At 50.7% G+C, this 27,562-nt stretch overlaps 1 protein-coding gene across 6 annotated transcripts; it reads left to right on the forward strand.

Moving 5' to 3' along the window:
• Nucleotides 1–214: 214 nt before the first annotated feature.
• On the forward strand, nucleotides 215–26,223 carry rgl1 (ral guanine nucleotide dissociation stimulator-like 1). Of its 6 annotated transcripts, none has more exons than XM_023843980.2 (18): nucleotides 215–511; nucleotides 16,314–16,424; nucleotides 17,183–17,397; nucleotides 17,493–17,561; nucleotides 18,124–18,317; nucleotides 18,395–18,516; nucleotides 18,631–18,846; nucleotides 18,940–19,043; nucleotides 19,240–19,324; nucleotides 20,245–20,334; nucleotides 20,445–20,531; nucleotides 20,636–20,668; nucleotides 21,267–21,388; nucleotides 21,472–21,561; nucleotides 22,404–22,584; nucleotides 22,675–22,929; nucleotides 23,856–23,970; nucleotides 24,298–26,223. In XM_023843980.2, exons 1-18 carry the CDS (start codon nucleotides 494–496, stop codon nucleotides 24,483–24,485), a joined length of 2,295 nt encoding a protein of 764 aa, XP_023699748.1. In that variant the 5' UTR covers nucleotides 215–493; the 3' UTR covers nucleotides 24,486–26,223. The 6 variants fall into 6 exon arrangements, with proteins under 6 accessions (XP_023699748.1, XP_023699744.1, XP_023699745.1 ...); XM_023843976.2 differs by lacking the exon at nucleotides 215–511 and adding an exon at nucleotides 5,722–6,130; XM_023843977.2 differs by lacking the exon at nucleotides 215–511 and adding an exon at nucleotides 5,722–6,130 and having other exon boundaries at nucleotides 17,183–17,391.
• The last annotated feature ends 1,339 nt before the right edge of the window (nucleotides 26,224–27,562 follow it).

A 27,562-nucleotide genomic window follows, 5' to 3' on the forward strand; every position in this document is an offset into this window, starting at 1 on the left:
AGTAACTGCTTAGTAATGATCAGGTGATGGGCGTGGTGCCCAGGCACTGCAGACAGACGCAGCACGCTCTCCGGACAGTAGGAGGGGGCGGGGAGGGCACCATCAGCACAGTGGTGCCGGGAGAGACGGAGGTGGGCGCGGGGGCCTGGGGATGTGGAAAGCGAAGCGGCGGTCAGATGATTGAGTCACGACTACGGCGCTGCAGCCGGAGCGATATGGGGGGGAGCCTGAGAGGAGGCGCACAGGCACGCACGCTCACACACTCACAGCCAGCACCTGCGCTCCAGTCATAGGCCGGGAGCTCACTGCGGGATGGCACCCCCCGTGCCACGGCTTCTCTGGACATGTGCGGGGGGCTGCGGAGAAGGGGCAAGCAGAACTCAGAGGGAGATGGGGGGGTAGCTGTGAGGCGGCACTTAGGGGAAAGCGGTGAGGGGGGGCCTGGAGTTTATTCCTATCTCCATCATCAAGAAACAGCTCTTCGGCCAGTCCAATGGACGAACACCCTCAGGTAAGCAGCAGATGTGCTGATGACTGTGCAGGTACACTGCAGGAGCACTGTAACTGGAGGCTGTGTGGGTACACTGCAGGAGCACTAACTAGAGACTGCGGGTACATTGCAGCAGCACTGTGACTGGAGACTGGGTACACTGTAGAAGAACTGTAACTGGAGACTGTGAGTACACTACAGGGACACTAACTGAAAATTCTGAGTACACTGCAGGAGTATTGTAACTGGAGGTTGTGGGTACACTGCAGGGGCACTGTAACTAAAGACTGGGTACACAGCAAGGGCATTGTAACTGGGAACTGCTGAGGTACACTGCATGGACACTAACTGGAGAGTTTGGGTACACTGCAGGGACACAGTAACTGGAGACTGTGCAGGGACACTAGGAGCACCATAACTGGAGGCTGTGTGGGTACACTGCAGGAGCACTGTACCTGGAGGCTGTGCGGGCACACTGCAGAAGCACCGTAACTGGAGGCTGTGTGGGCACACTGCAGGGACACTTACTGGAGATTTGCAAAACTGTGCAGACTTTAAAAAGCATAAAAAGTTTTAGTGGCTAAATTTGTAAATGTGTATTAATATATGCAATATATCCAAATGTACCCACCAAAAAAATATATATATATATCCCCACAATGTGTGATAAAACCCTATTATTATGACATTGTGGGGACCATTTTTTCGGTCCCCACATGCAGAAACTCAGTTTTCAGACAATTCTGTGACTGCAATCAAAAAACTAGAAGTGTCAGCCTTGTATTTTGTTTGGTTACTTATGGTTAAGGTTAGGGCTGGGTAGGGGTTAAGGTTGCCATGTTGGGATTAGGGTTTTTCCCATGTAGATCAATGGATGGTCCCCACAAAGATATGAATACAAATGTGTGTGTGTCTGTGTGTTTATGTGTGAGCTTTGGAGTATGTTCTTGCGCATGTATGAATGTCTGTTCTGTGTTTTGCTGTATTTTTCCATTTCAAGTGGGTGTGCATACGTATTGGTGTCTGGGGGGGCTCACAGGGGAGGCTGCTCCAGTATGCCCCACCTCATACCTGTACATGGTCCCAGCTCATCTCCGGTGGAGGGGGGGCATGCACACCCACACTGACATACTGGTGTGTCATCAACAGCAGTGCTGCAGGTGGGAGGTGAGATGTGACCCTTCCAGTCTGAGATTGACACAAATAAGTACAGAGAATTCAGAGTTTTTATGTGACGGTACATTTAAATATAGAGAAGGCTAGGCTGCTGTAGTTGTCACTGTTTGTCCTGGGAATGCCCATTCTTGGAGCTTCTCTGCTGTGATTGGTTAGAACTCGACACCTCCCATTCCATAATGCACAGCACCCTCGTTGGCTGTCCCAGAAGCAGTGGCAGATACCTGGGTTTCTAGCCCGTCATGACTGTATGGCAGAACTGGGCAGACGGCATATCCACATCTGCTCATATATGCTCCTCTAGGGGGCGCTCCATGGCCCTCTCATATGCACCCTAACCGACACTTTCCGTTGTCACAGGAAGTGTGTCCGATCGTTCTCTTGAGCCCTCTCCCCGGAGCCTGGCGTTATGCAGAGAACCACCTGAGTGAGGCAGGCATGTGCAAGGAAATGCCTTACAGGGAGCTGGGAAAACTGGAGCCCAGTACTCCAGGAGGTTAAGAGCCCAGCGAACTCACACCATGCACAAACGCATCCACCCCCCAGAGCTGAAAGAGAGGTTTGGAGGTGGGGGCCAAGGTGAGGGCAGCCTGCTGTGACTCCCCCCGTTTCCCCTCCTGGCCTTCTTACGACTGTGAGGTCTATGGGAAAGTCAAACACATTGCAGAACATTCCTGTTTGATACTCTGGTTCATGGGAGAGAGGCCTGCACATCCCCTCCCAACCTGCAGGGGGCGCCTCAAGAAAAGGAAGACATTTGGAATTACTCATTGATTACGTATGTGTTATTGTTGCGAGTTGGGGGAGTAGATGGTTAAAAGTACAAGGTACCCTAAAGCACTGTTAACCAGATAGATTACTAACATTAATCAATAAGTGACAGTAAACCAGTACAGACTGTAATGACCAATTCACACAAGACCAATTTAATAAAGACCCCCCCCCCTAAGTTGCTCATTGTGACCCAGAGTGAGAGAGAACTTGGAACACAGTGGCTTGGACAGCAGGAACACGGTTACATAAGTGTCTGAGTGAGTGACTCAGCCCTCCCAGAGCACCGTTGATGGGGGGGGGGGAGCGTGTTCGCTCTCCGCAGATGGCAGCAGGGCCCGGCCGCTCTCAGGCAAGCTCAGTCACACTCTCTCACACAGACCTGCCTATAGATAGCTGTACCACAGGAACCAAGAACAGCATCAAGGCTGGCTTTCAGCGTTCTTTGTGAGTCTGTGCTCTGCAAGGCGTGAACAAAAGATCTGCGGCACAGACTGTTTCCAAAAGCCAAGGCAGAATGCAGATAAAGCCTGTAGCGTAAAAGCAGGGGGAGGCCGCAGCTGCTTGGCACTCCTGGAGGGGTGTGTCAGCTCCGCTCGGTCTGTTTCTCCTCTTGGGCCTGTCATTTGTCCTCTTCACTCCTCCTGCTTTTTCTCCTGGCGAGAGTGTCCATCTATTTCTCACGGCATTCCTACATACCACATCTGCACCAGCTGCACTGGCGGCACTACCATAACTCGCGTGTTGTGCACTATCAGTTCACACGTGACTCAAGCTGCTGTTCCTCCCATGGCCTGTGGAGGGCAGCATAGAACCTCACATTATTTTTAAAAGGCTAAATGGGGACCTTCTTGGTCCAATCTGGAATACTGACATATTGATACTTGTGTCTGGTTAGCAGCGCCGACAACACGCCGGAGACCCTGAGCAGGAAATGACATCACACTTTAAGTTCTGTAGCTCATGTTTTGTTCGAAACATCTCGCATTTTTACATATTTGTGTAGAAGAATTTTACTTTGAGTCCCAGAAGACTGTTCCCAGAACAGCAGCCACTGGACCAATAACCTGCATGTTACAGTCCTTCAACACTCTACCTTCTGCTACAGTGAGAAATTGTGCTACATCTGATACTTGGGCACAAGCAATGGAAAGGGTTAATTAAGGTATCCTGATGTCTTGAGGGCCTTGGCCTAGCACTGACTATTTTTGTTATGATCTCTGCCCCCCTCTGCCGCCCCACCCTGCCTGTTTATGGCTGTAAACCTCCGGTGTGGGGGGGGGGCGACCAGCGGACCTTTGGCACCTATCAGCACAGAAGTGCCTGGCAGAGAGTTGCTTGCACGAGTTGTTTACGACCTGTCGGGCTTTATATTACCAGGATGCAAGCTGCACTCAAACAGCGGGGTCAAAGGTCATCGGAGGTACGCGGGCAGTTCCAGGAGGACAGGGCCTATTTTCCGGCAGAAGAGAGCACGAAGCCTCAGTTTTCCTTGTGCCGAGGGTCAGTGCCCAGTGAACTCATAGTGCAAGTTGGGCACCACCCGAGGGGATCGGGCACTGGGCAGACACTGACCGGTGTGAGAATGCACTGTAATCAGGCGGCACCGAGCCCGTGCAGAGCAGACATCTGGGCCTGGCTCACTTTGGCCACGTTCTGCGCGTGTGCTCGCCGCATGCCCTGGGTAGAAGCGCGTTAGGCTGTCCCAGCTGTATAAACTGTGGTGGGGCTGCGTCAGCACATGTGGCAGCGGGGGGGGGGGGGGCGTAATCATGTGCTTTAGAGGTGGAGAGAGAAAGAGAGGAATGAACAACACATGGAGGAAATGGAAGGGGGGTGGCGTGGAGGTAGCGGAGTAGATCCTTTTCGGCTGCTTAGGACTTCAGCAGTGCGCAGTGCGCAGTGACCCCAGTAAGCCACTGTCACCTTCAGCATTTGAAGCTCTCCTGCGTTTGCACAGCCTGGCCTGGGCTGCACTGGTGGGGCTGCGGGGGGGCGGGGTGTGATCTACTAACGTGTTGGTTAGTCATCCCAAGTACCCATCACGAAAACGCAGGGGATGCAGTGGCCGGGATCCTCTATAGCGGGCCCCCTACGCAGCTCTGAACGCAGTCACTGCGTTAATATGCTCTGTACTGGCTACTGATTCACTGAAGGCAGGAAGCTTGTTTTGGCGTAACTAACCAACTAACTCCTCATCCACACCCCCCTAGACCCCCCCGACATCGGGCGAGGGTCAGTGTCTGTGAGTCTGCTGGGGCTTAACGTTTGGTCTGCCCTCTCGGACTCCCCTCAGCCGTTCGGGGCAGGCCTCCGTGTTGCTCGCCTGTCAAGCGGCGTGAGCGCGTGGGCTGGTATTCATTAACCCTCCTTATAAAGGTTGACTTGAGGCTGACTCCTGTCCGCGCTGCACGCACACGCATGTGCACACATTCCAGCACCGGTCTCCTTCACATACATCCGGCTGCTTTCACGCCCTCCCTTGTGAAACACATGTCCTGTAGGAATATTGCCTATTGAGTTGATACTATGAGATCTATAACTATTTGCCTGTGTCTCTCACGCTCTGTCTCCTAACTCAATTCAATTCAATTTTATTTATATAGCGCATTATCACAACATTACATTGTCTCAATGCGCTTTACATTTCTGCCTCGTAAGGACCCCCCAGTGAGTAAGCCAAAGGCAACGGTGGCAAGGAAAAACTCCCTAAGAGGAAGAAACCTTGGGAGGAACCAGACCCAAAGGGGGAGCCCATCCTCCAGGGGCCGGCAGATGTAATGATCTGCCACTCATGGTCTGGGGCGCTCACAGGGCTGGGGCACTCACAGGGCTGGGGCACTCACAGGGCTGGGAAGAACAAGTAGGAGGTAAAAGTAACTAAAATAAACAAATGAATATATACAATTAATAAATATGTTAGCAGGTCAGTGGCGACTGTGCAGTAGCTTCATTCATCCCCCCAGTAAAATTATTATTAAAATTATTAAGGAGTGCCACCCCCCCCCCACCCCTCTCCCCAATATCAAACTCTCTCCTGAGTTGTTGTATGTTAAGTTATGAACCAAATGCTGCAGTCCCCTTTAATTCCTGCTCGCTTGTCTGTGCTTCTTCCCCCCACCTGTGTCAGTCAGCGGTGACATCTTCCTGTCCCTTCCCATGCTGCGAGATGGCAGGACTTTAACCTGCAGGGTGGGCGGGCACATCTGAGGCACCACCCACAGGTATTAAGCCAGGTGACACAGGGTGAAATCGGGGAGGGGGGGTGGTTAGCTGGAATCCCTCGGCAGTGGCGGCGGTGGAGACGCAGGAAAGCTGAAGCTACACGCAGCCACTGGGACACGTTTGCAAATTGGGAATTCGCAGCCGCAGCCCAGGGGACCGCAATAGTCCAGTGAGAAACCCTAGCCTGTAATTACATCTGGATCGGGAGCATTGAGACCTTAGCCAGCATCATCCCCAGGGAGTAAACAGCCTGGCTTGTTCTGGAATGTTCTGGAAGGTTCTGCGGTGCCCTAGACCAACATGTCCAGCTTGGCCTGTTATCCTGCTGCCATGATATTGCACTGCCCTCTGGTGCCACTGCTGCCCTGGCCTCCCGAACCCATATCTCCAAAGATGGAGGGAGGTGAGCTGGTGGAGGAGGACAGCATGGCTCAGCTCTGCATCCTGGATGGCATCCCTGTGTACGGGGTCAGTGACGACCTCCGCATTCCGCCATTTTGTTCGTCTTTGTGTGTCTGTCCCCGCTCTCCCTGTCTGGCTGGCTGTAAAATTGAAACCTGTTACGCTTTATTCAGCATCAGGTCACACTTCACCCCAGCTCTCCGCCCTCTATTCTACCTCTCTACCTCTCCGCCTCTCTGCCTCTCTAGGCTCACTCACAGCCTAACAATCTGAGGCACTTCCTCAGATTATGTGGTAACTGGGGTCAGGGGCGTACCTAGAAATTCTGCCCCCCCCCTGAGAAAATGCTACCTTGGACCCCCTGCGGTTGCCATTTTCAAGCTGAAGTGATATGGATCATGGTGGAATTCGCCAAACCAGGGGGTTAGAGTGGAGGGGCCCTGATTTTGCCACGGCACCCCCACACCCCTCAGGCCTCAGAGGTCCCTGTTAACACCCTGACGGGCTGACAGCGGTGCCCCCCCCCCCGAGCGGCTCAGTGACTAACACAGGTTGGAACGCTGCAAACCGATGGTTGGTGCCACCGGTGTTTTTGGCACAATCAGGTTGAGCGGCTGGCAGCCAGACTCCCAGGTCAAAGCGATTCCAGGAGCCAGAATGACTGGGGCCCAGCCAACGAGATCAGCGGGCCAGCAGGGCGGCTGAGAGCTGGGGGCTATTGATTCCAATGCTGGCTAGCAATTCTGGAGAACTGAGTCATGGGGAGGCCAGTGACGCGGGTGGCTGTGCTTCTGCCCAGCAGTCAGCCGCCTAAATCTTCTCCATTCACAGAAACTGCAGCGTGGCTTCCTACAAGCCAGCCAGTCATGTTATTGCATCACAGCACAGGAACTATGATGCTCATTGATTCCGGTTTTGGGGGTGGGGGGGGGAGGGGGGTTGTGTAATTCTAAATCCAGGCAGCAGTGAGCATGTGAGTGTGTATCACATTTGTGGGCATGACAGTTCCTGCCCCCTTCCTGTCTTACTGAAATCCCAAAGGCAGCAAGCGTTTCCCCAGATGATATGCTCTGAAATCTAAGCCATTTCCCCCTCTGTGGGGCCCGATGGTTCAGTCCACCAAACTTAGTTGGGATCAGTCTCCCACCTCTGTGAATGACTGCAGTTGCCCATCAATCCACTCACATTCCTTCTGAGATCTACCTCCCTGTCATGTTTGTTCATCTTTCACTTTATTTTTGTCCATGTCTGCCCTTGACTTTATCACATACCCTGCAATCTGACCTATCTCCCGTTTTTCACCTGTCGTCCCAAGAGGCTCCATTGCTGCCGGCCTGCAAATCACAGCCACTTCTGCTCTGGCGGTTCTTCTAAGATCCAGAAAGTGGCTCCGAGTCGCCAAACGAGGGGAGTCAGTGATGAGACACCGGGGCTGATTTTGCTCTAATTACGTTGTTTTCCTGCACGGGCCTGCAGAGTGAAGCACGAGTTGCTGTGATCAGTTAGCAGTCAGACGACTCCGGGGTCACGAAGGCTGAGAGTCCAAGCAGCTGGAAGAGAACAAAACACTAGTTAGATAGCACACTGGGGTCAGTGAACCCAGACTGACAGCGCGCTCACTCAGCAAAAGGTACGGCCCTCACGGGGGTGTGACACGGATTGGGGTCATCGTAGGGGCGACAGGGCCAATCAAAACTCAATCTCACTGATGTCATTTTAAAGACATGACAGTTTTACAGACATAAAACCATGAAGAGACTCTCATAAACAGAGTATAGCCCATATTCACGTGACTCCCACAATTTTCTTGTTTAGCCATAGAAACCTGTCAGGAAAGTAGAACGCAGGGATAATCCAGCACTTTGTGAGGGAGCTGAAAATCTATATGATGATGGGTTCGTTCTTGTTAGCTTTTTGCATTTACAGTAATTTACAGATATGAATAGATTAAGGTAGCGGGCTTAAGGGCAGGCAGTGTAAATACAGGCCAGACTCTGTTGCTTCGATGGCATTTACAATTGCAGTAATCAGGCAGGCTGTTCTTCCGTTGGACAGGAAAAGCACAGGTCAGGCTCGCACTGTCTGCGCATGACACCCCTGAGTTGACACCACAGCGACCCTCTGCAGGTGGGGGATGGGTCTGCATGTAGGTGGCCTGGCCCTCCCCCACAGCACTGCAATCTACATCTAGCCAGGAAAATCCATTGTAAACAAAAAAAAAAACAAGATCCCCTGACAACTGCTATCAAAAGCTTTACCCAAGTGTAGAGTGGCAGGGCCTCCCACATGGTAAGCCTGTCAGAATTATAGGAAAACACCACCTTTTGTGTGTGCAGTGCATTCTGGGAGGTGACCGAGGTATGATGCACAGTGTTCCAGTGTCGATCCCCGGTGAGAGCTTATGTCTGCAGTAGGATGGCGAATCAGTGTGCAGTGCATTCTGGGAGGTGACTGAGGAGGTATGATGCACAGTGTTCCAATGTTGATCCCCGATGAGGGCTCATGTCTGCAGTAGGATGGCGAATCAGAGTGCAGTGCATTCTGGGAGGTGACCGAGGTATGATGCACAGTGTTCCAGTGTCAATCCCCGGTGAGGGCTTATGTCTGCAGTAGGATGGCGAATCAGTGTGCAGTGCATTCTGGGAGGTGACTGAGGAGGTATGATGCACAGTGTTCCAATGTTGATCCCCGATGAGGGCTCATGTCTGCAGTAGGATGGCGAATCAGTGTGCAGTGCATTCTGGGAGGTGACTGAGGAGGTATGATGCACAGTGTTCCAATGTTGATCCCCGATGAGGGCTCATGTCTGCAGTAGGATGGCGAATCAGAGTGCAGTGCATTCTGGGAGGTGACCGAGGTATAATGCACAGTGTTCCAGTGTCAATCCCTGGTGAGGGCTTATGTCTGCAGTAGGATGGCGAAACAGTGTGCAGTGCATTCTGGGAGGTGACTGAGGAGGTATGATGCACAGTGTTCCAATGTTGATCCCCGATGAGGGCTCATGTCTGCAGTAGGATGGCAAATCAGTGTGCAGTGCATTCTGGGAGGTGACTGAGGTATGATGCACAGTGTTCCAATGTCGATCCCCGGTGAGGGTTGCAGTGTATGCACATGAAGGCTTATTTAAAACCTCTTCGCGCAAAATCACAGAAGACTCAACATGTGCGTAGCATTTGCATGTTCTCCGCAAATTCTTCGCAAATTCGCAAAGTCTTCCTGCAGTACATCGTGTAGGATTGTGTGTGTGCCCTGTGACGGATCAGCATCCCATTCAGGATGTCCCCCTGCCTCCATCTCGCTGGGGATTGGGTCCAGCTGCCCAGCAACCCTGGACTAGACAAGCAGCAGGACGATCAGAGTAGGATTTATGCCAACAAAAGGATTACAATGGGAAACAGGTGCCTGGAGTTAAGCAAGGGTAAAAACAAAAACAACGTTGAAAAAGTGAAGTTTCCGAGTCCTTACCGAACTTCATAACATCACACAGAGATGTGCTTTTGCTAAAACTCATCTGTTAGCATCTTGTGGGATGTTCTTCATGCGAAGAGCAATCCATCAATTACCCATCCCTTCACCAGGATGCAAATGTACGCCCTGGCAGAGTCGGCACCCCAAGCTTTGTGCATCATGCTCCATGAGATCCCGAAGGAAGCATGATCACCCACAGACTTGTGCTTCTCATCATTAGAAAAGAGTTTGATTTGAGTCCCATTAGGAAAGATAACAGCCCACTTGGTCTGTGCTGAATGAGAGTCTCGGCAGAGAAAGCAGCATATTACTGCCAAAGATGCACATTTTCTCTTTGTAGCACTGATAATGGCTTCCAGCTTTTGGAAGGAGGCTTATTTACTGGAACTTTCAACTAAGAATTTGCCCAGGGAAGTGATAGTAGGCAGTTGTTAGCAAAAAGCAAATGCTTACATCCTAAATCCTAAATCCCTGAACAATGTGGAGGATTATCCGTTTGTATAGGTTTCAACATTAGCAGCACAAATAGCAAACAAGCAGCTGAAACTATAATTATTAGCATGTCAAACAATAAGTGCCTGTCCAGGCCATTGCCCCCCCCCCCACCAGTGCTGACGCAGGGGAGGTGTTCCGGGCCACAGCCAGAGGGGTTACAAGCAGAATTTATGTCATTTCCTTGATGCTTAACCACAGAAATACTTGCTGAGACCACAATGAACCCAAGGCCTGGGCAGGAGTGGGAGAGGCAGGCTGGTTATGGGATGCGAGACAATCAGTGGAGGATATCAGTGGCAAAGACAAGACATTAAATCACCTCTGTTTTCACTAAACAAGACCTTATTACAACCTTAATGAACTCAGCTTATGAATGTGCATGTAGAACGAGTTACGTTCCGAACGGCCGTTCATAACTTGAAATGTTCGTAAGTCGTTATTCAACATCATTTTAAGGGTATCCGCAAGTACAAAGAACTACGCTGCTGCGCGTACTAGGCGTAATTGAAGCTTAGAAAGAAAAAAAAAGATTCTACGGACAGGAAACAGGAGCCCAACGAACACAGTTTGGACTTACAGTTCTCTGCGTTCGTATGTCTGAAGCCTTAGGAAGCTTTCAGGCACGGAGTGGCACTAATTTTCAGCCTGGAAGTTTTATGTTCAATTCCAGCACATTTTTTTCTGGGGGAACTTTGATAAATGATGCTACAATTCAAGTCTTATTATCCCAACAACTATTGAACTGTTTAAGCAGTGATTAGCTTGGGTACCTCCGCAACTGTGCTCCAGCGACAGGGCACACGTGTGCTACATATTTGCGTGTTTTTCCATGCAGCGCAATTGTGTCTATTGTGTGTGATAAAATTAGCTGGTTACCATTCTGAAGTGTCATTGCACAATTTAAAACTGAAAATTATTTTGTTTCCGACCGGCTTGGTTTTAAACTTGTCAAATTATTTTGTTGACTGGCACAACAGCTAATCGGCTTACCGGGAATTCTCCCGAGTCTCCTGATTGGTCACTCTGGGCCTGGAAGCTTGTATTCAGGACTCTTTAAAGACTTTCTTAATTGCAATGGCTAAGATCAACTTTTTTAAATGTTTCTGTACATCACATGAAAACATAACTTATGGAAATGTTATGAAGATCTTGTGCAGGACTCTTGTAAACTAATCACACATTGGTTGTTTGATACTTTAGTCCAGTCATATATTCAGATTTATGATTACATATGATATCCAGTCTATACTGGTCACATGCATGCACTCCTACATGGAAAAACAACAGCCAGAGCACACATTTTATCACGAACCCTTAGATTCGTTTTTCGTAAACATTCATAATTTTGAGTTTCAGCAGTAGACATGTGAACTTCGTTTCTGAGAAATTAATCCTCAATGTGTGTTTTGCTTTCGTCAGAACATGCTGATGAGACCGTCTTTACTGTACTTTCGCAATCAGGGAGTTTCCTTAGAAGGGTCTTTATTCAGTCACAGCCTTTGCAAATTAATGTTTGGGTTATAAATTGCTGTCAGCTAATGTCAGAGCTCAAGCCGTCTGAGGATTCTGTGCAGAAATCACTCTTTTGGCAGTTTTTAGGCTGGGTGAAACTGGACCTCGTGGTGGAGTGCAGTTCATAGAGTAGCTCCTGTCCACACTGTAGCTGGGTTCTCCATGAAACGAGGTCCTGCTGACTGGCTGTGTGTGACGATCGCCTACCATGCGCCTTGATGAGCTCTCATATCTCCTCCAGTCGCACGCTAGCCTGTCCTCGGTTCCTCCGTGTGCCTGCTATCCCCTACTGCCACTTTGGTGGTCTATCCAGTCTTTATCATTCATCCATGGTCAGTTTAACAGTCACTAAACAGCTGGTCTCATACATGAGTCATATAGTCCAACTGGGGGCTTCTGTCTGCTCGCCTGATATATACGTCTGCAGAGCCACCTTGTTCCCTGGCTGTCAGTAAATCAGTCTGCCTCAATGTTACAATGATGTTATTATATATGTTGCTGATTGTCTCACTGATACCCTGGCCTCTGTAGGACTGGTGTCCCAGATCTACAGCTAGTGTGCTCTTCCAGCATTCACTCAGAGTTTCTCTTGGGGGTGGAATCGATGTTTTTTATGGCTTCCCTTTTAAACTTGGTTCAGCTTTTTGCCAGATATTGAACCACATGTCATATCAATAAAAGCCTGTTCTGGTTAATGTCTGTACGACAAAAAAAAAAAAAGACATTACAAATCAATATGTATTCTATGTAAAAATAACACTAAAAACAATATTTGATCATTAATTATTCAGTGACTTACAACGTTAACAATGAGAAAAATATGTATCGGATGCATGTATTAGATAGATATGATTTATCTAACAGTCATGCATAAAAAAAATTACTTCTGTGTATTATTATAAACATACAGCCTAGAAAATCCCAGACGAATTATTGTGAAATCTGGAGATGAATCTCAGGCAGAAATTCAAACGGCAGTCAAGCTGAGCTCCGTTAACGGGGATGAAAAAGACGGCGTTTACAGCGGGTCTCCACGGGCCGGACTGAGAAAGTCGAATGAGCTGCACAGTCAGGTTCCAGAGCAGCCAGCGAGTCGAGAGGCTCCTGTCAGGATGTGGGATATTTCCTGGAATGTGTTTCCCCACAGCAGTGTGTAATAACACTGCGTTTGCTCCTCCTGTTTTTGTCCTGGGCAGTTTTTTTTTTCCTTTTTTTGTACATAGGCCCATGGAGGGGTCAGCAGATGCCAGACTGACTGCACCCCCCCCCCCCAAACCCGAGTCGAGTTGTGCTCCTAACAGAGGGAAAATATATAAACGGTAAGGAGGGGGGCAAATCAAGGGAAGGACCCAGAATTTTGCACACAGAGACTATTCCAGATTTCTGAAGGGTGTTTTAAAAGAGCCAGCATGTCCCCACTTAACCCCCAAAGTAAACAAAACCAAACTCTCGTTTTCCTGAGTTGTGTGTAGCCTGCCCCTGTCCCAACTCTGCAGAACGAGATTAATCGAATGTGTTTAATGCAGATCAGCATTTACACGCACCGCAGCCTGTCCGGCGCGAGCCAGCCGATTCCCTAAGCTCTGCTTTGAAGCTTTTACTGAGCGGCCGGCCGCTTTGCGTCACACGGGGTCCAGACCAGGGCACCCAGGGAGGACCAGGGGTGAACATGCCTTACGGTGACGCGGCGGGTGACATCACCGCCGGTGACATTCGGCAGCATAGCTTCACGGAAGGGTGACGTCACTCGTCCCCAGGGAGGCAGCTGTCCCATGTGGCAGCTCAAGGGTCGTGACCCCTCCAGAGCACGCTAATGCTTCCCAGACCCCCCAGAGATGGGGAATCTCAGCTGAAGCCACCAGGCTGGGAACTGGGCCCCAGCCAGCATGGAGAGGGCTTCCCTGCACGCTCGGTGATCTCTCCTGCGTCAAGCCCTCCCGCGTTTTGGCTACTACGTTCAGTTTGACGCGACATCGCCGGTTCAGAGCTGACTGATGGGTCCACGCTGTTCTCACACAACCACACACAAGGTCATCTGGCGGTTCTTGGTTTGTCCAGTGATGTATTTCTGCATGACACGGCCTTTGGTTCTGATTACAACCCAAAGCCTTCCAGTACATGCATAGGGTCCATGGGGAATAATTTGTCAGAGTCCGCCAATATAATTGCACTTATAAATACAGATACATTTGGCATTGATATGGGACATATCGTTTGTCACTCAGCACTAATATATTTGGCCAAGTTTCAGTTTTCAACTGAACATTTTGACAGTTTCCCCTTTTTTTATAAATAAATTTATAAATGCATGTTTCTCTTCCATTTTTATAAATTTCATATCGGGCAGTCCAACATATCACTAACCACTTCTCACATAATCCCGTCCTTCAGTAAACAAAACCGTCCTGATGTCATTAATTTAAATGGTCACATGGCCAAAAATTTCACCTACTTAAACTCCTCAAACAAAAGGACATACGGCTTCCCACAGAACCGTTTTCCCCCCCTCGCTGGTGGATTTGAAAAGGCAGAAAGGGAGGAAAGGGGGACGGGGGGGGTTTCAGGGCAACGGGGCGGAGCGGAACTCGGTCATTCAGTGACGGGAAGGTTTGAGGGGGAGAACGGATCTTGAAAGAAAGAAGGATCGGGGGCAGCCGAAGAGAGCTGTGACGGATTGCATGTGTGTGTGGTGGAGGAGAAAAGGTTTAAAGAGGAGGGCGACGTCGCTGTGGATGTTATCATATGGAGGAAATTAAAACTCTCTCTTCTTGCGTTTGTGAACTGAAGAGGGATTCTAATGCATCTCCCGGACCATGCGAGAAACCTTGACCATGAAATTCGCCTGGAGAGCTAAAATGGTAATATTATCCTAAAGCTGTTTACTAGACTGCACGGCTCCGATTCGCCTTGTCAGAGTCTGAGCACTGTGAGAACGAGAGGAGGTCCATGAAGTTTGGGAAAGTAGCGGATGGAGAGGAATGGGAGGGAGGAGTGCCGCCAGCCAATTCTCTTTAAACTGGCTTATACGGATGGGGAACTTTAAAAGAAAGAAAGAAAGAAAACATTAAAGTAATTGGAGATCGATGTGTGTAAATCACGAGACGTTCAAAGCCGCAGACTTTCCGTTGTTCAACGTGGCACGCAAAAGTTGCTGCGCAGCTGAAGCGAATATGGGACAATTGCGGAGTGGGAGCGGACCGAGCCGCAGCTGCGCCGATGGCATGAGCACAATAGCGCGATCGGGGTCCCGGCGCCGCCGCTGATCGGCCGCTCCGCGTCTTTGCCGCCCGCCTTGTTTTGCCTGGGAAGCGCATGGTAACGGGAAACGTTTGCAGTGAATCGGCGACCAGCGCGCGTCCCTCTTTTAAAGTTTCAACAAGTCTCATTGTTACCGGCCTGCCTTACGCCTGATTTATTTACACAAATGCGTTTGAGTCGTAAGGAAGATGCTTTAAACGTTAACGATGTTATAGTTGGTAGCCTACACGTTGTATATTTACTAGTTAATGCAAAAATATTATTGTTATCTCTTATTATGCACCATTAGACAAACTTGGCTGATTTCTCTGCATTGCCTTTAAAAGTTGTTAGTGTGTGACAGCGGTAGATTGGTAATGAATTTATGCAGGAAATATTTACACATCGTTCAGCCCCCCGGGACATGCGCCCTTTTAAATCTATTCAAAAATGTTATAGTTAGCACAAAGAGACTGCGCAAACTGCGGAATCAGCAGGGTTACTGGGTGAATTACTGGATCTCCCGCTATTGTTTTTGAGTGCGGACTGGGTGAGTCAGTGAGAGGCATTTATCACGCAGCACTGTACAGGAAGCGCTGGGGCGCGTACAGTGATCTGCGGGGCTCCGCCGGCTCCCAGCGCGCCGCTCTCATTTCACTGGTTTGTCTTTGTGCAGTATGTCAGTGTCAGAAAACAGCGCCATTATGAATTTGGCAATGTTGGTGTATATGGGTCCCTGTCAAAAGTTTTCCTGGGAAACGTCTATCTGTCTAAGGACAGGAGAATCAGTCTATTACAGTGTCTACACTCCATGACCTCGTAAAAAAAATTGAATAACACAAAGTGCTGTATTGCCTCGACCCGGCCTGAATGCATTTTTGATGTGCAATGCAACTTTTATAATTAGAAAATATTGGCAGTTTATAAAACCGCTATGTCCTGGAAAACTGTCAGTATTTTTTTCAGTTAATGGTGAGCGATGGGGCGTGTCTGATTTTACTGGAGTAATTTTTTCCTATCTTTCCCTCATTGTTTTCCTGTAATTAGCAGGGTGGGCGCGCGGGCGAAGGGATGCCGTTACTGTCGCTCCCCTGTCCGCTTGTGAAGCGCGGCTCTGTGGCGTCGCTTCTCGTGTGTGTTGCGATGGTCTGTTATGCTGCCTTGTACCGTCTTAGTGGCCCCAAAGGCAGACAAAACGGGCCGCATTGAGGATGCTTAAGCCTCCACGTTACAGCGCTACGTTATGCACCCCAATCATCCCAACGCCCCTCACGAAGTATATCCAGATTTCCTCGGATCTCAGCCCTGAGCACATAATTCATGCGGGGGCGTATAGCGAGCGGGGGGGGCGGGGGTCCTGGCGTTCCAGTGCTGTTACTCAGACTGCACCATATGGGCTCTGCCTCTGCTCCTTCTACTGCTCTATCTAATCCTTTTTCCTTGATTAAACAAAACGGGTCTTCTGTCGGCCTTCACTTTTTTTTTTTGGCAGCCTTGTAAACCCAATGTTGTGTCTGTTTGTTTTTTTTTTACGCAGAGCTCCGTGCAGGACTGGGGGGAGGAGGTGGAGGAGGGGGCCATATACAATGTAACTCTGAAGAGGGTCCAGATCCATCAGGCGGCCAACAAGGGAGCACGATGGCTGGGGGTGAGAGGACCCCCCCCCCCCCGTCCATACACCACACAAACAACACCCCCACTGCTCTTACCGCTCCTCAACACGGATGCCCATTTGCGTATTTATGCCTTGTAATCTGCACACAGTTGGCAGTAAAATGGCCGTTAGTGTAAGTGTTAGTGTCCCTTGTTATTCCTTCTGATGACAGCACAGCTGGGTTTAAGCCGGGTTGCCCCAGCAAGTTTAAAGCCAACTGTGACTCGTATGGGGGGGGGGGGTAGCTAAACCCAGGTGAGTGTCTGGTTCATCTCCCCCACAATCCCCTTGACCAGCTAGATAGACGCTACTTTGCTCGATCTCAGTGACCCGGTCACAGATCTGGTAGACCTTGGTCTGTCTCCCTGAATAATTTAGACTTTATTTACATTGTTTTGTCAGTGGTACAGGGGGCAGGAAAGTCTGCAGACAGTTCATGGGTCGGTCACAAGGCCGTGTGTTTGCTTGTGGTGTCTGAGGAACGGCAGCTCTGCCTCTGCTTTGGCGAGAGGTTCGACACGGTACCGTGTTTGATTCTCGCGGCTCTAACGAGCAGGTGGGGCCAATTAGCAGGCGGCCCCAGTGAGCCGCTTTGCTCTTCTTTGAGGGGGGGCCGTGCCGTGCGATTGAAAGCAGAGTGGGGCGTGTTACAGAGTGCAAACTGCACACGGGCCTCTCTTCCGTCTTTTAGCTAAGCTTGTGGTGGGGTCTCCCTCCGTCTTTCTGCTTGTTGACCTCGCCGGTGCCCCCAGGTGGATGGGGACCGGCTCCCCCCGGGCCACACGGTCAGCCAGCTGGAGACGTGTAAGATCCGCAGCATCCGTGCCGGCACGCTGGAGCGGCTGGTGGAGACGCTGCTTACGGCCTTCGGCGACAATGACCTCACCTACACCAGCATCTTCCTGTCCACTTACCGCGCCTTCGCCTGTACTGAGGGGGTGCTGCAGCTGCTGCTTGATAAGTACGGGTGAGCCGGGGGGTCTAGGGCTGATGGGTCGAAGGCCACGGTTTTGTTACTATCGCCGCTTTCTGCACGGCTCAACCGGCCTTCCTCTCTCGCAGATACGGCAGCGTGGAGGACGAGGGAGATGGAGACCAGCAACGGCCTGACACGAGGGCGGAAATCCAGAAGTAAGAGTCCTTGCCGATGGATACCCGTCCACCTCCGTCCAGTGTTTCCACCTTGGCTGCTTTTCCTGGTTGCGTTGAATATTTGACTCTGAGCATAATGAGTGTCCAGTGGCCTGTACTACGAAGCAGGGTTACTGGCTTATCGGGGTAACTTGTCAGATTTAAGGTACCACAGTTTAAATGGACTTCATATTCGCTCACTTACATTTTGCCCAGACTACCTTAAATCTGACAAGTTACCCCGATAAGCCAGTAACCCCGCTTCGTAGTCCAGGCCACTGGAGGGCTACAGTATATCGGTCTGTGTTTTGAGTTTTCATGCTCTGCATGGGGCAGGGGAGCAGAGGTCTGGGTGCTGAATGTTGATGAATTAAGACGGGGGGGGTGGCCAATCTTCTCCGCAAAGGGCCAGTGTGCATGCAGGTTTTACATACGACGGCCCTTCCTGGATAAGTTCGCCTACCCCTGAATTGAGAAGCTGCCCCCTTTGTTATGTACACACTGTTCTGGTACGGAGCGGCCTTTTCTTTTTATATCAGCGTCCTTCCTGTTTCTGTGTCAGCGTCCTGGCCTCCATCCTGCGAGCCTGGCTGGACCAGTGTCCCGAGGACTTCCAGGAGCCGCCCTCGTACCCGAGCCTGCGCAGGGTCATGGAGTTCCTGCAGAGGGCACTGCCTGGCTCAGAAGCGCTACGTAGAGCGCAGAGTCTGCTGGAGGTGCTGCAGAGCCAGGCCATCCTGGAGTCTGAGACTGACGGTGGGTCAACGCTCCTGAACTCCCTGCTCGTGCTGCTGATTATCATCCTGCTAATACTGGCTCTGTGTTCGGTGCAGGCGGTTTACAGGGTAACAGCCCCTTCTGCCTCGGGGAGGAAGAGGAAGAGGAAGAGGAGGCGCAGGACTTCCTGTCCTTTGGTACCGATTTGGTGGCAGAGCAGTTGACTTACATGGATGCGGTAAGGATGTTGACCGATGAGCGAGGTCACAAGCTTGCTGCTGGCCTCGCCCCAACCCCCCCCCCCACCCCTTCCCCCGCCTAACTTGTCTCTATCTTCGCATCGGCCCTGCAGCTTCTGTTCAAGAAGGTGGTTCCCCATCACTGCCTGGGCTCCGTGTGGTCCCGACGCGACAAGAAGCAGAACAAGCAGAGTGCCCCCACCATCCGAGCCACCATCACGCAGTTCAACGCCGTGGCGGCCAGTGTGGTCAGCACCGTGCTCCGTCAGCGACACATTCGCCCCCACCTGCGAGCTCGAGTCATCCAGCACTGGATCGACATTGCCCAAGTAAGCTGGCCCGCCACCCCCTGTCATTTACTGTGTGTGTGTGTGTGTGTGTACATGCTGAGGGTCCTCACTGCATGTATGTGACACTGACAGGAGTGCAGAATTCGCAAGAATTTCTCCTCCCTGCGAGCCATTATCTCGGCACTGCAGTCCAATCCCTTGTACCGCCTGAAGAGGGCGTGGTCCTGCGTGCACAAGTGAGTGTCCGTCCATGCTACTGGCCTGTACTCCCCTGTTCTCCCGTAAATCTCTTCTCAATGTTCCACCCGCGTCACAGCCAGTGTTTCTGCCTCTGTCAGTCATCCCTTATTATTGTGCGACACTTAAACCTGGAAAGCATGAAATTCCGTTTTAAAAAGCTTCTCTCTGTCCTCCTGCCTCATGGCTTCCCAGGGACAGCATGCAGGTGTTTGAGGAACTTTCGGATATCTTCTCCGATCACAACAACTACCTGACCAGCCGGGAGCTGCTGATGCGGGTGAGCTGTGCAAACTCTAAGAGACCTGGAAGCAGGATTTCTCAGTTAGCTGGGTTACTTTAAGCTGGAAGTCAGGATCATCCAATAAGAGTTTAGGTAAGGAGCATTCCTATTAGACAATCAAGGCTTCTATCTTAAGTTAACACAGCTAACTGAGAAATCTACTTTTTGGAACATCCCCCTGGACTGATAGTAATGTCTCAGTAATGATTCCTTTGTCAGTGGTGGCAAATGTAGCATCTAACAGCTTTGGCTGATGGGCCTTTAGCATGAGCTGCTTATGGATGCCGGTGTGAAGATTGCTAATGGGCCTTTAGCATGACCTGCTTATGGATGCCGGTGTGAAGATGGCTAATGGGCCTTTAGCATGACGTGCTTATGGATGCCGGTGTGAAGATGGCTAATGGGCCTTTAGCATGAGATGCTTATGGATGCCGGTGTGAAGATGGCTAATGGGCCTTTAGCATGAGATGCTTATGGATGCCGGTGTGAAGATGGCTAATGGGCCTTTAGCATGAGGTGCTTATGGATGCCGGTGTGAAGATGGCTAATGGGCCTTTAGCATGAGATGCTTATGGATGCCGGTGTGAAGATGGCTAATGGGCCTTTAGCATGACGTGCTTATGGATGCCGGTGTGAAGATGGCTAATGGGCCTTTAGCATGAGATGCTTATGGATGCCGGTGTGAAGATGGCTAATGGGCCTTTAGCATGAGATGCTTATGGATGCCGGTGTGAAGATGGCTAATGGGCCTTTAGCATGAGGTGCTTATGGATGCCGGTGTGAAGATGGCTAATGGGCCTTTAGCATGAGATGCTTATGGATGCCGGTGTGAAGATGGCTAATGGGCCTTTAGCATGAGGTGCTTATGGATGCCGGTGTGAAGATGTCTCCATGTTCTTTTCCACTCTCCATCCCAGGAGGGCACCTCAAAGTTTGCCAGTCTGGAGAGCTGTGCTAAGGAGCACCAGAAACGATCTCACAAGAGGCTGCAGCTTCAGAAAGAAATGGTGAGGGGGGGCTGGCATTACAGTGCTGGGTGGGCAGCAGGGGGACGTGGGAGTGTGTAGCAGATGCCGGGATCCACTCTGGATGTGACGCCTCTGTGGTCTCTCCTCAGGGTGCCATGCAGGGGACAATCCCCTACCTGGGGACCTTCCTGACAGACCTGACCATGCTGGACACGGCCCTGCCTGACCTGGTTGAGGTGAGTCCCACAGACTGCAGTGGCTGCTCCTGGCCGCAGCCTCGTCTGGGGTGGGGGGGGGGGGTGTCGCAGTGCTGACCTTCTCACCCCTCTTTGTTTCACAGGGGGGTCTGATCAACTTTGAGAAGAGGCGCAGGGTGAGTTTGGTGGCTGCCGGACTGCTGTGTGTGTGTGTGTGTGTGTGTGTGTGTGTGTGTGTGTGTGTGTGTGTGTGTGTGTGTGTGTGTGTGTGTGTGTGTGTGTGTGTGTGTGTGTGTGTGTGTGTGTGTGTGTGTGTGTGTGTGTGTGTGGTTTTCAGGTTCCGACGAAGATCTATGGTCAAAAAAAGTAAAAATGCCAAAACTCTTGTATTTTATTTGGTTACTTATGGTTAAGGTTATGGCTGGGTAGCGGTTAAGGTCGTCATGTTGTGATTAGAGAAAAAAAAAAGATAGAAATGTCCCCACATAATTACAAACCTGTGTGTGTGTGTTTTCCTTTACTTGATTGAATTACCTGTTGACTGAAGGATTCCCTTAATGTAACATTTTAATTCATATCATATTAAAGTGAACGAGGGAGCCACTGGGTATAGATGAGCAGTGGCAGTGTGCTGTGGTATAGATTAGCAGTGTGCTGTGGTATAGATTAGCAGCAGCATGCTCTGGTTTAGAAGTGCCGCTGGGTATAGATTAGCAGCGGCGGTGGGCTGCGGTATTGAGGTGTCACTCTTGACCACCTGCCCTGTGTCTGCAGGAATTTGAAGTCATTGCGCAGATCAAGCTGCTGCAGTCGGCCTGTAACAGCTACTCGCTGCACCCTGACCGTCGCTTCCTGCGCTGGTTCCACTGCCAGCCCCAGCTCACTGAAGAGGAGAGGTACCCCCCCTCCCCCACACTCTCCTCACCTATGCATGTCCTCCTGGGTATGCCATGGTCCCTCACTCTGTTCCCCCCTCCAGCTACACCCTGTCCTGTGAGATCGAGGGAGTGGGAGACTGCAGCCCTACCTCCCCAAAGGCGAGGAAGAGCATGGTGAAGAGGCTGAGTCTGTGAGTCCCTGACCGTACACCCGCCGCGCGTCTGTGAGGTCACGCAGTGCACGGAGGACCGCGGGGGGGGTGCCCTCGCTAGACCGCGGGTGCTTTGGCTTGACATGTTATCCGCTCTGAGGCCTGCGCTGTTTGCCAGGTGTGGTGTGACCGCAACCCCCGACCCAAAGACCGGGAACGAAATGTAGCTCTTGCGTCTAGATACTCTAGCAGACAGCCGTGTTTGTAATAACATAACAAATTGTTCCTGCTCACGACTATCATACTGTAAATCAATCGGTTCCTGGTTTTATCAATATCTGTTTTCTTAGTGCAATATTTGCTGTAATTATTGTCATTTCCAGCTATCTATATCTGTAAGTATAACTGATTTCTATACAGAAATAGCTGTATTCTGGTACTGTGTATCGTCTGCTGTTGTCTTTTTGCATACTGAGCAATCGTTAATCATGAACAGTTTCCTCCCGGATAACAAGTTTTATGATTCTGAATAACGTATGAACTTGAGGCCGGACCGACCGGCGTGAGAGTTTTTCCAGCACAGCTATGATGTGAGAGGCAGCCTCTGTCCTGGGAAACAGGGTGACCTGTCCACCCACAGCGTACTGGGGGATGGAGAGCTGGCAGGGGCACTGTCTGTTCCTCCAAAGGGGGGGATAACTGTAGAAGTCGTTAAGAATAGCACTTGGTTTAATCGTGGTTTTGTAGCGCTTGATGGGAAATGAGCTGCTTTTCCCAAGACACTGTCACAGATGTGCTTCCTCTGAGACGCATGCTGGCACAGCAGTGTATGAGATGTTTACATGCCCGCCCCCCCTTTCCCCCCCCCTTTCCGTTTCAAGGCTGTTTCTGGGAGCCGAAACTGGCATGGCAAGCTCTCCTGTGAGGGAGAACCCTAGGTCGCCACCTGCTGGCAGCTCTGGGGAAAGCATGGACTCGGTCAGCGTGTCCTCCAATGACTCCAGCAGCCCGTCGGACAGCGAGGGCTTGACGCCCACACACATGCCTAACATGGCACAGAAGGTACAGCGCGATATCCATCATGATGCTGGTGCAGCTACTTTCTGTGTGATTTCTATGCTGATTTTTTTCCTTTCTCTCTGCCCTCCCCAGTTGTCAGAATCCTCCTCCTGCTCCTCTCTGCACTCCATGGACACGATGTCGTCGTCATCAGCCAGCATCCCCCTGATCCCGGCCTCCCCGACGCCGTCAGGCTGCTCCTGCTCCCACCGCCGCACCCCCTCCCTGACTCCTGCCTCCCCCTCGTCCCCCAGCCTGCCCCCCGCCTACAACACGCAGGCACAGGACGCCTGCATCATCCGCGTCAGCCTGGAGCAGGGCAACGGAAACATGTACAAGAGCATCATGGTGAGTGGCTGCTTCTGGACACACCGTGTGTGTGTGTGTGTGTGTGTGTGTGTGTGTGTGTGTGTGTGTGTGTGTGTGTGTGTGTGTGTGTGTGTGTGTGTGTGTGTGTGTGTGTGTGTGTGTGTGTGTGTGTGTGTGTGTGTGTGTGTGGAGTTTGCATGTTCTTCCCGTGTTTACATTGATTTCCTCTATTAACTCCTGTTTCCTCTCACAGCCTAAAACCATGTGGTTGAGCTCATTTGTGTCTCTAAGTGTGTGTGTGAGACAAAAACCTGTTGTTTTGACGTTGTGGGGACCATTTTTTCAGTCCCCACAAGGGAAAACTCAGTTTTATAAAAACTCTGTGAATGCAATCAAAAAACCTATAAAATCGTGTATTTTCTTTGGTTACTCATGGTTAAGGTTAGGACTGGGTAGGAGTTAAGGTCGTCATTGTTGGGATTAGAGATGGATGGATGGATGGATGGATGGTCCCCACAAAGATATGAGTACAAAATCTATATGTTTGGGTGTCGCCAATAATGAGATTCTGTGAAAAGTGTTTTTTTTTTTTTTTGTACTGCTACAGTAGATTTAACTGCTGAGAGGATATTTCATGCAGAAGGGCTTTATGTTCCCTTTTTAAACTGGTTTACACAACTGGATTTTTTTTACTAGTGCGGTTTGGTGTTTTGCTTGCTGAGACTTGTACTGGAAACCAGTTCACCGGAAAGAGGAGCGACATCACCGAGACGACAAGTGTGTCGTTCTCCGGCGCTGAGTTGATAGTGAATATCTGACATTAAGCTAAGCAATAACTAGGAGCTGCCCAGGAGCTATGACATCATTATTTATCACGTCAGCTGACCAGAGGGAGGATGCAGATATGAGTGTGGATGCTCTCAGGCTGTTAGGTCTGTTTGCTGACAAACCTCATCTGTCATCAGCTGACCAGCCAGGACAAAACCCCTGCAGTTATCTCACGCGCCATGACCAAGCACCACCTGGAGGGGGAGCCGGTGGACACCTACGAACTGGTGCAGGTCATCTCTGAGGAAAGAGGTACCACAGAATACCTGGAGCTCCAGCCTTCTCTCTTTCCTACATCAAACCTTCTTCGTGTTTTCACTGTCCCCCTCCGCTGTGACCCAGGACCGGCACGCTGTTGTGGTCTCTTTCACCGACGTTCTCATTAAACACTAATGAGCTTGTTTTGCTCTAAAAATAAGTTCCAAAAAAACAAAGCAGACCACATCTGTGGACATAAAGAACATGCAGTATGCGTGGCTGCCATGTGTTAAGCTCTGTACGGGCATATGGTCCGGTACTAAATGAGGCCCCCATTAATGCATTCCTCCTCCTCCCTCCCCTCTGCCCCCCCCCCCCCAGAGCTTGTGATCCCGGACAACGCCAATGTCTTTTACGCCATGAACACGTCGGCCAACTTCGACTTCCTGCTGCGCATGCGTGGCTCTGCCGGGCGCCCCGTCCAGCTGCGCAGCCGCTGCAGCTCCACCCTCCCGCGTGCGCAGCAGAGGACCAGCCTGTCGCTGAGACTCAGCAAGGTCACATTGTGACACCCCTATGGGGGGATTGGGGTGGGGGGAAGCTTGGGAAGCAGATCATAGGGACACACTGGACATGAGGAGGAAGGGAGACTGGCCTCAGTCACCCCCCCCCCCCCCCCCCCCCCCGGACTTGTCGGCTGCTCTCCATTGGCCCGTGTCCCCCATGCCCCACCCCCTCACCATGTATGGGCATACAGATTGTTGCTACCAGTCCCACGTATGCAGGAGAGTCTCTGTCCCACTGCAGTTCTTCGCTGTTCGGCCGCAGCTCTCCCCTCATCTGCGTCGAAGACCGAGTCCCGGCCAGTACCGGGTTCCCCGGTTCCGGTCCTGGGGGGGCAGTTTGCAGATTCCCCTGTTCGGACACACCTACTAAATCTGGCAAGTAACTGGTGAGCTAAGATGTGTTTAAGCAGGGAACTCTGCTGGATTCTGGCTCCCAGGACTGGAACTGGGGAACCCTGCTATAGGGAGAGGACCTTCGGGACGCCGTCGCCATTGGTGATGACAGAAACCATTGTATTCCGCCCCCCGGTCTTCTGTCAGGGCATGCATCTCTCATACTGCGAGCTGTGTGACGAATGCAGTACTACTACTGCATTCTGATTGGCTCCGGCTAGGGGGTGCATCTCCAGGCCCTCGAGAGGCATCAGTGGTGTTTTAGGGCCCGGGGCCCCGTGTCCCCTGGAGGCTCAGCCAGAGACCGGAAGCTGCGCTTGCTGACGGGTGGCTGTTGTCAATGACTGTGAGGGAGGGGCTCACTGTGGAGTAGGGGGGCACCACAATGTAGTGATCATTTACCTGTATAACCTCTATTCAGCACAAGGTTAAATATGTCTGTCTTTTGTATGTGGGGGGAGGGAGGGGGGCTTTATAAGAAAGTATTTACTGTGGGAGGTACGGGAGGATCTGTGAATAGTTTTGTATTCCCACCTGTTTGATTTATTAAATTGTTTAAAAGTTAAACACAGACGTACAGGCCTAGAAAGTCACAGGAAAAGAGGGTGTCACCACGTTGGCTGCTGTTGTCATGGATACTGTGGTGTGTATCCCAGATTCACTTTGATGTAGAAGATGGTCCCCACTGTGCCAGTTTGATGGCACCAGGGGCGGGGCTGTCTGTCTGTGGCCACCCCTTCAGCCCAGTTTCATCCACACTGTCACCTGTCCCTCCCCCCTGGCTGCCCCCTGCCTGATAGATCCATCTCGCTCCTATCAGGCCCACGTGCTGTTGCTGCACCGTCGCTCACCCGCGTGACCGTCCCCTGCTTCACGTCAGCAATGGCCGCCGCCTTTGTCACTTAAGTGCCTGTGGAAAAGTGTGTAAGACGAGTCATGCTGTGCACCCATATCGCTCTGCAGCTGAAACGCCACCAGCATCTACGAATCGCCCCCCCCCCCCCCCACTGACCTGCTGCACGTGCTGCTTGTTCCTCTGACACTTGCATTTCGTTCACCTTTCCAATCCGCCCTCTACACGCTTGCCTGCCGCGTGCTATCGCTGTGGGATGGGTGAACAGCCACAATAAGGAGTTTACAAGTGTGCACACATTACATTAATGACGTGCACTCCTCTGCTTCTGGATACGATGATGTGCTTGTGTGAAACGGTGGGCACAGGTGCGGTCAGCCCAGACTAATGATGTATCTATCAATCTCGTATCACACTGCACTTATGGAATTCCCCCTTCCTCACCAAAGAATTCTGTACCAACAAAAGTAAATAAATAATTTATCACTAACTTCATGGACGTCTTTCTAATGTCACTAGTTACCCTGGTTTGTGCCACACACTCCCCCGACTGCCGCCGTGAACTCGTTAGTGAACATGTCAGCGCCCCCTGGTGGCGGACAGTACACTTTTAACGGATCACACAATTCACGGTACAAACCTCGGTTTGGGTTGACGTGTTGGACGTGTTTCCTGCAACATATCCGAGTTCGGTATAATAAAGCTGACGGTCTAGTTTTACTAACTGCTTTCCACTGTTGATGTAATTCATTGAGAAACCAAAATATCCCCAAATCGGTCACTTTTAACATGTTTCCGCATTGACCATCTACTTGGGAATTTACATTCTGCCCGTGTCAGTAAATGTACCGTTACAGCCGTGCTCAGTAAGCAGGGATCATCCCATGCGATCCCACCCCTACCCCCACCCCCACCCCCACTGACGAGTTCAACAGCGGCCAGCATAAGGCACACAAACTGCATGTTAATAGTATGACAGTCATTGCAACTTGATTTTTACTAGCATACAGCGAGAACTCAGTGCTAAAGTGAAATCCAGGTCCTTTTATTTTTGAAATGTTACTTTACAAATCCTGTCCTGGCTCAAAATGTCCTCCCTGGCATAGATTATCTGGTCACCCTATCTTAATGTTTCTACATTTTTATTAAGTGAGACTTCCACTTCTCACTTTAATGTATTAAATATCATTGTCAACTCAGTGATACACAGATCAGAGATAGTACCAGTGTGATCTCAAAATTCAGTGGCGTTCCCATTCCGCACTTTAAAGTTACAACCAGCATCAAAGACCTGGGTGGATGAGGTTTCCTTGTCTGTCAGGGTACCAAACCTGGGGCAGGGCTGCTATGTGAACACCACCCTGCAGTCTCTTCCACCTGCTGTCCATCTGCAAGGATGTCAGTTGGCAGGAGGAATACCGGGGCCAGTCCCATCTACTGACCTGAGGAGGTACCTAGCAGAAGTATCCACCTCGTACAGAACTCTGAGTGACAGTGGAGATACCAGCTCCCCTTCTCTGTGGAGATACCCGCTCCCCTTCTGTGCCCCTTGATTTGCAGGTATTTTTTTTCCTGATCATCAAGCTTTAATCATATCACTGTGCAGAACATATCGCCGGGGACCTTGTGCTCTTGTCTTCTGCATTTGATACGATTGGGTGCGTGAAGTTTGGTAGAAGAAAATAGTTCATACATTAAACTGTTCCCTACAAAGACTGGATTATGTTCAATAACCGGCTCATGATTTCTGGTAAGAGATGTTGCTGTTGGGTCTCTATGGCTCTATGGTATTTATTTGTGGTGCTAAGGGTGTCTCATTACGTTGTTTTAGGTT

Source organism: Paramormyrops kingsleyae, chromosome 15, assembly GCF_048594095.1.
Source record: "Paramormyrops kingsleyae isolate MSU_618 chromosome 15, PKINGS_0.4, whole genome shotgun sequence".
Lineage (NCBI taxonomy): Eukaryota > Metazoa > Chordata > Actinopteri > Osteoglossiformes > Mormyridae > Paramormyrops > Paramormyrops kingsleyae.

Excerpts from the sequence above, each read along its gene's own strand:
- rgl1 (XM_023843976.2), top strand. The coding sequence starts at position 5,963 with ATGTCCAGCTTGGCCTGTTATCCTGCTGCCATGATATTGCACTGCCCT. Across the intron at positions 19,325-20,244 it reads GCCGGGAGCTGCTGATGCGG|GAGGGCACCTCAAAGTTTGC; the intron begins GTGAGCTGTGCA and ends TCTCCATCCCAG. Across the intron at positions 22,930-23,855 it reads ACATGTACAAGAGCATCATG|CTGACCAGCCAGGACAAAAC; the intron begins GTGAGTGGCTGC and ends ATCTGTCATCAG.